The sequence below is a fragment of the Sapajus apella genome, unplaced genomic scaffold (genome assembly GCF_009761245.1).
Source record: "Sapajus apella isolate SASKATOON/1434 unplaced genomic scaffold, GSC_monkey_1.0 scaffold47, whole genome shotgun sequence".
NCBI lineage: Eukaryota > Metazoa > Chordata > Mammalia > Primates > Cebidae > Sapajus > Sapajus apella.
The window spans coordinates 12,954,024-12,969,558 of record NW_022436987.1 but is presented as its reverse complement, the minus strand read 5'-3'; the positions used below and the strand labels follow the sequence as shown (position 1 = coordinate 12,969,558).

General features: G+C 42.8%; 1 protein-coding gene across 8 annotated transcripts in view; it reads left to right on the top strand.

The window, feature by feature from the left end:
• Positions 1-15,535, top strand: part of SERGEF (secretion regulating guanine nucleotide exchange factor) — a 233,335-nt gene that overhangs the window by 173,779 nt on the left and 44,021 nt on the right. For 2 of the 8 annotated variants that reach the window (XM_032240895.1, XM_032240899.1), the window contains one exon: positions 3,873-3,935. The exons of 4 other annotated variants lie outside the window; for them this stretch is intronic. In XM_032240895.1, coding sequence (XP_032096786.1) covers positions 3,873-3,890 — 18 coding nt within the window. In that variant the 3' untranslated portion in view covers positions 3,891-3,935. Of the gene's footprint in view, positions 1-181; positions 3,631-3,872; positions 3,936-15,535 lie in introns of those variants that run through there. 2 more of the 8 variants (XM_032240897.1, XM_032240893.1) reach the window with 1 other exon arrangement.

The following is a 15,535-nucleotide window of genomic DNA, read 5'->3' as shown; positions in this document are numbered from 1 at the left end:
GTAGGGGAGCATACATGATAAGGATGGAAAAATGACTCATATATAGAGCTTCATGTGTGCATGTAAGCACGCACATGTTACTCTCTTTTCCTATACGTGTACATTGCTAATCTAAAGTACTTAGAAATTGATTAGAAGCATTGGCTGAATAGATATTATTTCATCTCTCTTTGATTTGTAGGAAAGCAATGTGGTCAGAAGAAAGAGAGCTAGGCTGGGAGCTGGGAGACCCAGATGTTGCTCTTGGTACCACCCCTATTCAACCATATGATCTGGACAAGACATGGAGCCTCTCTGGGCCTTGTCTCCTCATTTATAAAAACATTTGGGCCACTTTTGAAAAATCCTTTGGCATACTATCAAGAGCCTTGAAGATATCCATTCACTTTTATTTGTTAATTCATATGCTGGAATTCTTCTCTGAGGAAAGATCTTAAATATGGAAAAAGCTTTATGGTTAAAGATGTTCATCATAGTATTTTTCTAATTTAGTAAAATTAGGAGCTACCTAATTTTACTAACATTTGGGACCGGATAAAAGATGACGTATCTGCTTGACTAATTTGTAGTGTTTATTAAGTAAGAATTACAGCATTGGTCATGTAAAAATGAAAACAAAAAGCCATATATGAAAAATAGACTGGGTAATATACTTCCCAGTGAGGAAGCATTTTAATGTTATCCATACCCTTCGTGATCCAGACCCAGATGTTCACCCCAGCTGTCTTTGTGCCACCACTATTTACTGTATATGGTGACCTCACTATAGTGACCTTAGGACATTTTCCTAACAGACACCTTTTACCCCTGTATGCTTTTGTATACAGACATGCTTCTGTATGTCTGGTTCTTTCCTCCTGAAATGCCCTTTCCTCCCTTGTCTAGCCATGAATGTCTGCTCTTTTTCTAGTCCAACTCTGCAGATTTCCCTGACTCCTAGGTAGAATCAGTTGGTCCTTCATCCTTCTCTCTATAAAATATGTAACTTGACACTAATGCATTGTTGTGTTATAGTCTTGTCTGTTTCTATCTCTGCACACAGACCGGGCTTTCCTTGAGGGTCAGAATTGCATTATCAACAAATCTCCAGGACTCAGCAAAAGGGCCTGGCATTTAAAAAGCACTCAATATATGATTGAACTTTTAGTTTTTACTTTTATTTTTTGCTTTTCCATGTTTTCTGCATATTTTATAATGACTATGCATTATGCTTATAATGGAAGAAAAATAATAGTAATTCATTTACCTATTTACCTTAATGAGGTGAGTGGCCTAGTTCAGAGGTTCTCAAACCTGTCAGTGCATCAGAATCACCTGGAGAGCTTATTAAAATGCAGATTCGCTAGCCCCTAGACAGACTTCCTCAGTCCCAGTCTCCAGGGTAAGGACCTGGAATCGGTATTATTAACAAGCTACCATAGTTATTGAGATGCTCAGCCATGTCTGAGAACCATTGACCTCAGTACCCCGAAAGCCCTTTAGCATAAAATCTTTCTAGTCCTTGGATTGGCCTCCTGTCCCTTGCTACTCCTGCTATGAGAGGCTTCAGCTACAGGGCATGTGGAGCAATGGGCCAATGAAGAATACCTGTACTAGCTTCATAACTGGGCTCCTGTTCTGTGCCAAGGACTACTTTATAAGTAGCATTTTTAAATACCTGTACGATCATGCTGTAAAGTCAGTTTTATTATCTCCATTTTACAGACGAGAAAACAGAAGCAAAGAAAAGTCGTGACTTTCCCAAGGTCAAATAAGAAAGCATGGATCCCATATTTCAATTCAGTCTGACAGACTTCAAAACTGAATCTAGAATTTCCCTCACTGCCCCTCCCTGCTCATGTCCTACCAAATGAAGGAACCCCAGCAGGGTCACATATAGCCCTGCTGAGTGCGGACATGCTCTGCCCTCTGCTGAGGCATGTGGAATTAGCATCCTTGGTGGGTAGCAAGCACCACATAAGCAGAAACTTGCAGCTCACCAAATGTGCTCTGGCGCCCACCCACCTGCTTACAGGGTGCAGTGAAGCAGTGGAATTCAATTTGCAGCAGTGACCTAAGAAGAGCTATTTTTAGTAAGAAAGTAGGTCAGGGGCTGCAACGGTGCTGCCTGAGAAAGGAACAGCCTCCCCTCTCACCAAGAGGCTTGCTCGCTTCTCACGCAGCCAGTGTGGAGGTGAGGAAGGCTGATCTGACATCCTCACATGACTGCAGTTGTAATCATTACTGTGGAGCCACTAGGGGGGAATACACACACACATCTAGAGGCTCTTGTCTGGGTTTGCTTAAGTTCTTGGCCCTAATCTTCCTTAGGAGATTAGAATCCCTTCAGAAAACACCTCTAACATGGTAGGAGGCTTATCTATTGTACATCTGCTACATGCCAGCCACCATTCTGGGTTTGATATGCATTCTCTCATTTGATCTTTGCAGTATCTCTGTGAGGTAAGTGTTATTCCAGTTTTGCTGATGTAGAAAGGGAGTTGCAGAGAAATTAAGAGTTACACTCAAGATCACACTGTTTATGTGTGGTGGAGCCATATTTTGAATCCTGTGTGAGACTTCAGTGCTGATGACCAGAAGACCAGACCATCAAACCATGCTGGAGGTGATTTTTAAACTACCATTCTGCCTCTGCCCTATTTTGTTCAATACTTCAGAGAAAAAAAATACGAAGATGGCTTTCTCCATCTGAACTTATCTGAGTCAGGACAGGAAAGACTACCCAGGACACAGACCCTTTCCCCAGAGAGGAGTGAATATATCTCCACATACTGCTGCCCAATCATGAAGCCCAGTAGTTGCCAAAAACAAACCAACCACCTGATTTCCCTGGGCCTGAGTGTTTCAGAATCCTCTGGCCCACTTGTTCTGCCATGTATTAACTGCAGAGCTGTGGCAAATTGCAGGGCACTCATTGGTGATGCACAGGTGGACATGAGCTTGTTAACAGAATGCGGTAATTGATATATTGTGATTCATTATGCACAGCACGGAGGACTCTGGTAGAAGCCCACTTTGTGGCCAAGCATTGCTGGCACCATCAGCCTTGAGAGTGTTCCTGGCTCTGTTCTGGCTCTCCAGCTGGAGAGCATCATCCCTTTAGGGGCCAGAAGCAGTCTGTGGCTTCAGTCTTATCTGCCCCTACCTCCAGGTGAGGAGTAAGGATACTTCCCCTGGTCCCAGGCTGCATGACGTTGGAGGGAAATTATTTGTTCATATATTCACTTAATAAGCATTTAACAAAGTCTGGCCAGGCATACAATGGAGGACAAGACAGATAGTTTCTGCCCTCCCAGAATTTAACGTCACCTGGAATCATGTGGCATCACCTGGAAGCTATCAGAATTAAAAATTTCTAAACACTCAATTTTATAGAGCTGGAAGTGGGCCCTCTCTGGACCTTAGTTTCTTTATCATCAAGTGAGTAGAAAAGAGAGAATTATATTGGTCAATTTCTTTTAGCTCTAAAATTTCAGAATCTGTGGTTATGGATTATAAACATTGAGTCACAGTATCAATCTTAGTCATTTGTATCCAATGCCAAAGGAAAAAAAATGGAAATCCCAAATTTCAGAATCTGGATGAGAACCATGGACACAAGCTAATTCAATTTTTTCACTTACAAATGGGGAAAATGAGGTAAAAGAAGGGTGTGTCTTGCCTAGTGTATCAGTGAGCAGAGCCAGGATGGAGTGGCCGGTCAGCTGAGCCCAAGTCTTGAGACACCCCAGTCTTGTTAAGGCTGCCTCTACTCAGCACCACTGCTATGCCCCTCTTTGGAACCCTTTCTGCACTTAGCTTTTCTAACAGTGAGCTCTACCGAGTCGTCTACTCACACCTCTAACCACTGCTTCTGGGCTTCCTTATCAGCCCCAGGGCCCATGGCCTGAGAGTAGAAGAGGAGGGAGTAGGCCTTGATAGCCGAGCCCCAGAAGGTAAATAAAATTTAGTTTTGTTATGCCAAGACTGCCAAAAAACCTGAAAATGAAGAAGTTGAAGAAGAACATGTAGAGTTTGCCGACAGAGTTCTCGAACAAGCAATTATAGAGGCAAACCGCAGTGAAACAACAAAAGGAGGGGACCCCTTGGACACGGCTGCAGAGAAGTTGCTCTGTGAACTCACAGGACCTATAGAAGAGCCGGCCTCTACTCATTGACTTAGAGCAAGCTTGTCTAACCTGCCGGCAGCAAGCTGCATGTGGCCCAGAACAGCTTTGAATGCAGCCCAACACAACTTTGTAAACTTGCTTAAAACATGAGACTTTTTTGTGATTTTTTTTTTTTTTTTTTTAGCTCATCAGCCATTAAGTGTACTTTATGTGTGGCCCAATTCTTCATCTAGTATGGCTCAGGGAAGCCAAAAGATTGGACACCTTTGACATAAAGCCTCTCTATACCTCTGGTCCATGTGTGTCTTCTGCACGTAGCCAACGAAAAGAATCTAAAGCTGAAAGGGCAGGGAACCTTTCTGATGCTCTTGTGAGGTAAAGGGATTGAGATCATTGCAGAGAAGTTGGCAACAGGAGGCCCATCGTTTTTTCAGTGGCCAGGACATCTCCATTCTGGGTGGAGGAAGGCTTTAGCAAATACTAAAATGCTTATTTATCTATTGCTCTTTTTTTATGTCTGTCACAGTCTAGGAACCAGTACCTTGAAGCATTATCCTTGATTAATTTATAATTTTCTGCCCTATACTGACTGCCTAGGAAAGAGGTGGTCAGAGGTACGACAAGGTGAACAATACTGTTATTGATTATGAAAACCTATATCCATTCTGTGTATCCATGGATAATTTTAATCTTCTTAATTGATTTGTTATTTTCTATGCTTTATTTTTATAAAAAGTCATTTTTCAGTAAACATATAACATTGTCAAGAGCTACCTAATCCATGTACATAAAATGTCATGTGAGTATAAATGTATATATAATGTCTAAAATAAAATTATTCTAATTTTTAAAAAATTACTAAAGGTCGTTTAACTGTGAGCTGGATGCCTGAGTCTGAAGCATTGATTCCTGTGTGTCCTTGAGCTAGTCACTTCCCCTTTCTGCCCCTCTGCTCTCATACCCACAAAGTGAAAGGTCTAGATCAGTGGTTTTAGTCACCTGGCCTATTCTATCAAATCAACTTGGGATAATTGTTAAACGTATACATCCCTGGACCCACTTCCAGATCAACAGAATTGGGTGCTTAGAAAGTTTTAGTTCTGATAATCTTCCTGGTGATGTGGCCAGGTTTTGAGTAGTTGTCTTCCTTGACTCTCATTCTGATGTTTTAGGATCGTTTGCCTTCTTTCTCTCTTGCTCATTTTCCCGTTGTTCTCTTTTCCCTTTTTCCCTAGAGTGCTCCTCTAATTAGACTGTGAACGTCTGAGGAGGAGGGGCTGTATCTTACCCATCTCTTTATCCCTGTCGTCCAGCGCAGTGTCTGACACCTTGGTAGTGCTCAGTCAGCAGTGGGAGCAATGAAGGGAAGAAGGGAATAAATGAGCTCTCATGGCTGTATACCACCTGTACACATCCAACGAATGCCCTTAATTTTTCCAGCAGTCTTGGTCATAAATTTCTTCAGAACGGTAAATGGAAAGAGCACAGACTTTGGAATCTAAGAAAACTGAATTTGAATCTCAAGTCTTTGTCTTACTGTGTAGTGTTTTCTCCCAAGTCATGTAATCTTTTTAAACTACAGTTTCTTTGATTGTAAAATAAGGACAATGGCAGCTGTTGCTTGAGATTGTGGTTAGGATTGACTTACTACATGAAAATATGGATGTAGAGTGCTTGACATATAGTAGGAACTCAAGTATCTCAGCTTCTTTTCTTCCTTTACATGCCCAGTGGTGAGTGATGGTAAAAGGAGGGAGGAAGACTCAGAAGAATAGATCAACCCAAGCCAGGCCACAGAGGATGACAATATGGTTCATTGTCATTTCCTGGCTTCCTGGGACACTGAGGTTCTGATTGAGGCTCAGGCATCTTGGTTGGATCCCCACTTGCTCAACCCTGGGCACATCAGAATTCAGACATAGAATCTCCTGACTTTAAGTGTGGCATGTTCTCTCTATTACTGTGGACTACAGGAGGTAGAAAGATAAATAACAACAAAAAAAAATTCAAGGAACTATTGTAGGTTGGGGATCCTTATGCAGGCCTGATGTCTAGGCTTGCTGTGAGAAACTCAAGTTCATTTCAAATGGTTTGTTATCAGGGTTAAATATCTGTGTATTGGTTTTGTTAGCATATCAATCCTCTCTCCACACACTGTGTGTTGGAACTGCCACAGCATGCTGCTTTTCATAAAAGTCTCTCTTTCAAACCAAGTCCAGCTGTTTCAGTCCTAGAAGGCAGCCAGATTTGTTCTCTTCTGGACAAAATGGTAAATGCTTATCACTCCCCACAATGCCTCCAAAACCACAAAAATAACAGCCACCCTTTACTGAGTGCCTACTGTGCTTGAGTCTTTTGACATCACTAGCAGTGGTTATTATTAGCTCATTTTATAGGGCAGTAGGTTATGATTAAGACTGTAGACTTTAAAGTTTGACCAAGGTTCAAATCCTGGTCCCACCATATTTTAGCAAATCCTCTCTGGGTTTCTGTTTCTTACCAGCAAAAAGCGGCTAGTAATGCATATCTCATAGTACTGAAAGGATTAACTGAATAACGCATGTATGGTATTCAGTACCACACCTAGTGCATGGTAAGTAAATCCTCAGTAAATGTAACTGTGTAATGATGGCAATTCTGTGTTCTCTTCATCTATAAAAGATAGTTCACTATAGTGGATACCAGAGAGATGAGGAGAGGTGACAAAAATATCAAGTTTCTGTTAATTTAAGCCAGACTCAAGAGAACCTCAGAAATAGTATTAGAAAGGGACCTGGTATGATTGCTTGGAATAAGCTTAGTGAATAGCTGCAGTTTATTATTCATTCAGCAGATTTTTATTGACTGCCTACTATATTTCAGGCCTTGTGCTAAAAGCTGGAGGTACTATGATGATAAAACAGACACGATCCCTTGCCCTCAAGGAGCTTACAGTCTTATGGAAGGACTCAGACACTGTAAAAAAAAAAAAAATTGTACCAGTCATGTAAAATTACAAACTAGGGTAAATGCTACGAAAGAAACAGACATGGTATTCTGAGAATGTATAATAGTGGTCCTCACCTACTTCACATGATCAAGGATAGCTTTGCTGAGGAATTGACATCTGAGCTGAGATCTGAAGGATCAGTAGGAGTTATTATTAGATGAAAGGAGTGGGTAGGGTAGGGAGAAAGCTTTCTAGGCATATGGACAAATATGGCCCCTATGGTGAGAGGCAGCTTAGCACTTTCAAAGAACTGAGAAGGTCCATATGACTTGAGTACAGAGAAAAGGCTGGAGGGAGGAATTAGGGCCTTGTAGGTCATGTGAAGAATTTTTTTCTCTTTATTCTAAGCTCACAGGAATCGTAGAAGGATTTGAAGCATGGGGGGTTGTGTGTATGTTACACATAAGGAGGGCACTATGCTCAATGTGACATTTATAAGAGCTGTTTCCAACAATGGCTTGTGAATGGATGGAGGGTGCAAAAGTAGGGGAGGGGGAACAAGTTAAGGAGGGTTTTGCAGTGGTCTTAGTAAGAAATCATGCTGGATAGAGCCAGAGAAGTAACAGTGGAGATAAGAAGGACACCATGGTTTAAGATATTAGGAGGTAAAATTAATAGGCCTTGATGATGGATTGAATGTAGCTGTGAGGAAAGGGAAAATGTGAAGCACAAGCCCCAGGTTTCTGGGTGCATGAATGGGAATGGCCCTGCCATTCACTAACCTAGGAATTAAAAAAAAGTAGAAGGTGACCAGGTTTGTATAGGAAGATCTGATCTGAATTTGAACACACTGCACTGGAGGCACCTTTTAGACATCTGGGTATAGATATTCCATGCCCACAGCCACCAAGGGTAAGCCACAATGGCCTTAGAATGCCCTAAGCAATCTGACCCTGATCCAGCCTCTCTGGGGGTCAGCTTGTTTCGTAGCTGATCTAAGGACTCATGGTTTGCTTCCCACCCTTACAGTTCTGTTTCCTTACCAGAATATCCTGAAAAGGGATGCCATGGGAGAGCCTAAGAAGGAATAGGAACAGTCTAGGGAGAGACTTTGCTGCTTTAGGGGAAACAATTTAGATTGTTGTTTGTGCATGTTGTTTGAGATGTTTTTTCCAATTCTGTGAGTGAGATATTTGTGTTTGACATGTGGGCTTTTACTTATTAAAATGTTTGCTATTAAATATAGCTACTATGTGGTAGACACAATGTCAAGTCAGAAAGGACCCATGGTACTTTGGAAGTGACACCCCCGGAACCCATCTGGCTTTGCTGTTCTTATGATCTTAGAGAAATCAGGCAGCATCTTGCCTTTTCTCTGAATACTAAATCTCTAGGATACTGAGCTGCTTACTTTTCGTCCAGGGAACCTGTCCTTGAGTTCAGAGGGTTGGTTTGTCAGGGGCTTCTTCTACAGCTGCAACACCTCATTCTGTCTCTGGGGGCCTCTCTTTTGCAGTCTCCCTAGACAGTAACTACATCGATGCCAGTTATCCACTTGGAACAGAGCTCAGTTGGGCACTCTGAGCTGCCCCATCTTACCACTGCTATGTGTTCTGGTTTGTTGCCTGCCTGGAAGCAACTCTTTGTGTCCAGGTGAGCAGGCGAGGGTGAGAGAAATGTCAGAGTAGGCTTTGTGTCCTTCTGTAGAACGGCAGAGGAGAGCTGGACTGGCGGGCAGGAAGGGGGGTGGTGGGCAGAGGTGTGACTCATCCAGCCCTGGCACCATGTGATAGGATCTGTGAATACCCATGTGAAATAGATACATGCTTTAAGAACATTTGCCTTGTGAAAATCTAAACTCATAAGCCACATGAATTTGGAAAAGCAATTACCATCACAAAAGAGAGCATGGTATCCTTTAAAAAATCCTCTAGTGTGTCTAACATGCAATGCAGTGAGGGACGAAATATTTATGCTGATTTAGGCACTCAGTGGAAGCTGGCATTCTCTATGTCAGTGGAACAAAGAACTTCTTATAACTGGAGCAGATGGTGAGCCCCTGTCAGGGCAGGTGTTCCTGCAGAGGCCGGACGACCATGTGTCAGGTGGGACAGAGGGACTGCTTCCCATGGTGGACTGAGAATCACAGCTCTAAGAGTCTCTGATTCTTGGCTTTGCTTTCAGTCTTGAAAAGTAAGTCTGCCTTAGGCAAATCTGCCAAGGACAGATGTGTCCTTGAAGTCAGAAGGACCTAGGCTAAATCTCAGCTCCACCTCTTCTAGCTATGTAAATTAGGCAGGTGGCTCTCTGAATCCCCTTCTTCTAGTCTATAAAATTAGGTTCATAATACCTTGCAGAGTTTTGTGTACATAAGGGTCAAATGAGTTAAGTCCGGTAGCCAACACCCCAGGATGTGAGGAGGGGAGAGGCCTGTGGGGCCTCTGATCAGCTGACAGCCCTGTGGTGGGTGCGCGTGGATGGTGTGCGCGTGGCTTGAGTTTGCATGCTCTGCACAGGGAGAACTTTCATTGCTACACAGAGCACAAATTCAGGGCATGTGTCAGCTTACTGGCAGGCTGGGGTAGGCTGGGACACACTGTCCTGTTTCTGCCTGAGGACTGACACCCACTCAGCAAACAGCCCACCCAGCTTAAATTTCCCCAAAGAACTCAGTCTTCGTTACAGAGAAATCCTTTCAGGTGCTGAGAGTGGCATGTTTCTTGTAATCTGACCCCTGGAAGAATTCTGACTATGTCCCTTTCCCATGCCAACTCTTTCCTAAAGCTGATTTTATGAGAAGTTATTTTCCTAATGTGTTGGATAAAATCCTAAAGCGTGTCTCTGATGGTGTCTTAGGAGATTCACAATGTTTTTATTTTCATGGGAGCATTAAGAAGATGTAGACTAGGCTGTTGCCGGGGCAGGCATAGTCACTGTAAACTAGAGGCTACTTGCTGCCTGCAAAATCATTGACACCCCAGGCAAAACTCTGGCTTCATATGTCATCATCTAGTGTACCTGAATCATCCCAACTTGAAGACATTTGTCCCTGTTCAGGGTATCCATCATAGCTGTCACAGTTCCATCTGTACACATAATAAAGCTCTGTGTTTACCAGTTATTTTATCTGCCTAGCCTCCCTGTGGGCTCTGTAGGGCAGGGTTCTTGGCCCCTTTATTCAGATTAAGAGAACATGGCTCTGCAAGGCGCAATAGTTTGTCTGAGGTCACCCAACTAATTACTGGCAGAGCTGTTTTTCAAATCCTGGTCTTCTAAGGGGCACCCTGACAAAATAAAAGCACCATCCACCATTTATATCCCACCGAAGGCATTCATGAGCTGTGTGACTTTGTGCAAGCTAGTTATTATAAGTGGTTATTGATATTAATAATTAGAGTAGACTTTACAAAGCACCTGGCATGGTAGTATCTCATTTTCATTCTCACACTAGACCTGTGAGAGGGGTCTTATTATCCATTTTACAGATAAGCATCCTGAAATTCAGAGTGCTAAAGTAGCTTTCCCTGTCTGAGTCCCAGTTTCTCTATAAAATAAGATTATTAATATTTCCCTGGGAGGGTGATGAAGTGAGGTTGAATGAGATAATGTATATAAACTGCCCAGCACAGAGCCTGGAATAAAGGAAGTGCTTAGTCAATGCTTGTTTCCTTTCCCTAGTTCCTCTGACTTCTAATCTAGTGGTCCTTCGACTGCATCCCACTAAATACATTTGGAAGCTGAGATCATGCTTAAGTCCTCCCCATAGCTCTCCCCATCACACTCACCGCTGTTGCTCAGAGGCCACTTCAAGTCTCTCTGTTAGATACCGCCTGTTTAATTTTATGCCAGTTCAGGAAACATCATCCTTCCCTGGCATGCTGCACCACACCCCTGACATTTGCCCCAGGGCTATGTTCTGGACTGCTAAAGCCTACCCTGGCCTCTCTAACCACAGGGCTCCCCCCTTTCCTGACTTTCTCTAAAGCAAATACAGCTTGCTTCCCTTACTTTGACATTTTATCTGGACTCTTTCATGTTGTTATGTTGTGTTTCATGAGAGGCCACATATGGCACCCAGCTCTTCTGACTTCTAGTGTCATGCGTGCCCTGAAGGCTATTATTCTTTGTTTATTTGGTGTTTCTGTCAAGGAATACCTAAGACTGGGTAATTTATAAAGAAAAGAAGTTTGCTTGGCTTATGGTTCTGCAGGTTGTATAAGAAGCATGGCGCCGGAATCTGCTTGGTTTCTGGTGAGGGCTCAGGCTGCTTCCACTCATGACAGAAGGCAAAGGGGAGCCAGCATGTGCAGAGATCACATGGTGAGACAGGAAGCAAGAGAGAGGGGAGGTGCCAGGTTCTTTTTAACAAGTAGCTCTTGCAGGAACTAATAGAGTGACAACTCACTCCCCGCAGAGGGCATCAAACTATTCATTAGGAATCCACCCCCCTTTACCCAAACATCATCCATCAGGCCTATACCTCCAATATTGGGATCAAATTTCAACTTGAGGTTTAGAGGAACTCATTCGACTTTCAATAAATATTTATTTATTTAGCACTTACTCTCAGCCAGACCCTGTGTTAGACAAAACAGTAAGTGCTATAATACTCAATTAGCATAGATCAAATTAATACCTAGTTTAAGTTCCTAAACTGATTGAGGGTTGGGGTATGAGGTGTGATCATGAAGAGGGGAAGGGCATTACCTGGCAGTGGGTAGACTTGAGAGATAACAGACCTGACTGTCAGGATGTACCTCCATAAATTTGAGGGACTATAGATGAAGGCTAGTTCTTATACCTCTAAAAGATGGCTTGGGAAAGTGAAAGGCGGGGCTATTGCTAAAGAATTCATTCATTCAGCGGTCTTTTAGCCAGTACCTTATCTGTGGATGGTGTTATGCTGGTGGTGAATAAGACAGAGCTCTGCTCTTTTGGACTCCCCTTCTCTCTGGGGATGTAAACCTGTAGATAGGTGAATCTCAGTAAGTGGTATAATGGCAAAGGAGAGTCCAGGGAAGGTGAGAACTTCAAAGGAGGGGACTTACTTTTCATAGGGGAAGTAAGGGAAAGTTTCGTAGAGAAACTGTACTTCAGAAGGGGATTAGGCAAGAGAGCATTCCAGAAAAAGGAATAATGCTTGAAAAGGCCCAGAATCCTTAAGGAAAGGAGTATATTCAAGAAATAGAAAACAAGACAGTTTGTTTAGGAAATATGTGCTGATGTGTTAGATTATTGATTGTACCATGAAGGTCCTTGGGTGGCAAGGCCCTGTGCTAAGTGGGTGACATGTTGAGGGTATTGGACTTAATCCTTTAGGCATCAGGAACCAACAGAGGTGTTAACGCCATAGTCTAGTTGATGGAAAACAAACAGCTGTCCTGTTGAATGCTAATCAATCAAATCCACATTTTCTACTGAGTCTGGATACAGCCTCAGAAATATTCTCACAAAGGAGACATGAAAGTATGAGGCTTTCAAGTAAGCCCAGTCCAGTAGACCTTGAGTGGATGCCCTTAGCCCATATACCTGGAGTGCTCCAGTAAACGCAAGGCCTTCTTGCCCAATGGACATTGGTCCTTTTCTCCAGGAAGCTCTTTTAAACAGAAAGTCCAGCTCTTTTGAAGAAGATAAAATGTGCTGGGCTAAGGAATCAGGAAGTAGCCATTAGTCTGTGACCTCACTGTGATTGTCTTTGCCAGCTCTGTATCCCTAGCATCCAGCACAAAATTTGGCACACAATATGTTCTCAGTGATATTTGCTGAATAAATGAACAAGGAAAAGAAACTAATCAACCCTCTACCCAACCAGTCAACCATCCAACCTGGGTTCTGATTCCAGCTCTTGAATTTTCATTCTCTCAGCTATACAACCACCTGGTTGTTCTCTAAGGCCTTTCACATTCTACTATCCTAGGATTGTAGGATGATGAATAGTTCGGAGCAAGCTCAGTTATCATTTATAATTCTAATATGCCTCAAATATCAAAACCAGCACTACTTTACAACATGACTTCTAAAAACAGAACCTGCGTCTGTCTCAGAGTTGTGAAGAAAATGTATTAGGTTATATTAAACAGCAAGATTGTCCTTTTAGTAGGAAAAAAATGAATTAAATCTTGTCTTCCTGACTGGGGATTTTAATTGGGATTTGAGTCAATTTGATCTAAATTTGAGCATCCATCCAGAGAACATTTATTGACATCTGCTGTGAGCAAGGTTTTATGCTAGGCATGAGGGAGATAGAAAAATGAACAAGATGCAGGTCCTTCCAGGCAGGAATTGATGGTGTAGTTAGGGAGATAAAACATATACATGCTTGACTGTGACCCAAGTGGACAGAGAATAAGCAGAGACAGACCAGATCCAGGGCTAGGAGTGTCAGAGGAGGAAATCCCTTTCAAGTACACCATGTATGTAAGAAGTCTGCCTCTTACCACAACCCTAGAGCTCATAACTTAGACTGGGCCATTGTGGCTATGAGGATGTGCTCTGTAGATTGTGCTCTGTGCCATGCAACTGCCTGGAGCTTCCAGTCATCCTCAGCCACCAAATTGAGCACCTCAACCCAAATTGTTACTGGCAATGAACATCATCTTAGGCCTTAATGAACAGTGTGCACATACTACTACACTACCAAGCTTGGTAGCATCTTTTTATGGCTTGTATCCTTGGGGTTGATTTCAAGAAAAAGTTGTTCACTGTAACAGGAATTTGTGTTTCTTGTTTTGTAAGACTGGAAACTATTAATAATATTTGTCCAGCATGTGTTCTTCTCTGCCTTGCCTGCCACAGACATTCAGGACCTAACTGAAATGGGATCATCCACTTTCCAACATGTATCCAACAATTATTTGTCAAAGATTCTCTGTGCAAGGCCCTGTCCTAAGTGGGTAGGAGACATACACAGGCTCTTCTCTCAAGGAGCTGACAAAAAATGTATGAACCAGGCCCAGGGGAACTGAAGTAGCAGCTGAGAGAACTACTACAGGGATCAGAGCAGAAAAAGTTTGTTTTTAGCCTATGGGCACAAAGTGAGAAATATAAAGGAGATCCATGTGATTGGGACCTCGAAAAGGTGGGAATCATACAAGTTGAAATAGGTGTAATAGGATTTCTAAGCTAAAATAATGACAGAAGCATCGAGGAAGCAAAAACTTCAGGCTTGTTTGGGAAACTGGAAATACTTCAGTTTGGCTAAGGGTAGTAGGGTTTAAAAAAGTTGGGGTCAGATCATCATAGAGGGCCTCCTCCTTATATGTTCCAGGGTAAGGCATTTGTATATTTAATTCTATAGGCAATAAGATGCCTGCTTAAAAACTTAATAAGTTTAGTAAGTTTTTAAGTACTCCATCTGTATTAGTCCATTTTCATGCTGCTGATAAAGATATATCCAAGGCCGGGCGCGGTGGCTCACGCCTGTAATCCCAGCACTTTGGGAGGCCAAGGCGGGTGGATCACTAGGTCAAGAGATCAAGACCATTGTTGTCAACATGGTGAAACCCCGTCTCTACTAAAAATACAAAAAATTAGCTGGGCATCGTGGTGCGTGCCTGTAATCCCAGCTACTCAGGAGGCTGAGGCAGGAGAATTGCCTGAACCCAGGAGGCGGAGGTTGCGGTGAGCTGAGATCACGCCATTGCACTCCAGCCTGGGTAACAAGAGCGAAACTCTGTCTCAAAAAAAAAAAAAAAAAAAAAGATATACCCAAGACTGAGCAATTTACAAAAGAAAGAGGTTTAGTTGGTTGGACTTAACAGTTTCATGTGGCTGGGGAAGCCTCACAATCATGGTAGAAGGCAGGGAGGAGCAACTCACACCTTATATGGATGGTGGGCAGGCAAAAAATGAGAGTGCCTGTGCAGGGTAATGCCTCTTTTTAAAACCATCAGATCTCATGAGACTTATTCACTATTAAGAGAACAGCATGGGAAAGACTTGTCCATGATTCAATTACCTCCCACCAGGTCCCTCTCACAACATGTGGGAATTTAAGATGAGATTTGGATGGGGACATGAAGCTAAACAATATCATTCCACCCCTGGCCCCTCCCAAATCTCATGTCCTCACATTTCAAAACCAATCATGCCTTCCCAACAGTCCCCCAAAGTCTTAACTCATTTCAGCCTTAACTCAGAAGGCCACAGTCCAAAGTCTCATCTCAGATAAGGGAAGTCCCTTCTGCCTATGAGCCTGTAAAATCAAAAGCAAGTTAGTTCTTTCCTAGATATAATGGGGGAACATGCATTGGGTAAATACAGCCATTCCAAATAGGAAAAATTGACCAAAACAAAGGGGCTACAGGCCCCATGCAAGTCTGAAATCCAGTGAGACATTCAAATCTTAAAGCTCCAAATGATCTCCTTTGACTCTGTGTCTCACATTCAGGTCACACTGATGCACGTGGTAGGTTCCTATAGCCTTGGGCAGCTCCACCCCTCTGGCTTTGCAGGGTACAGTCTCCCTTTGGCTGCTTTCATGCGCTGGGATTGAGGG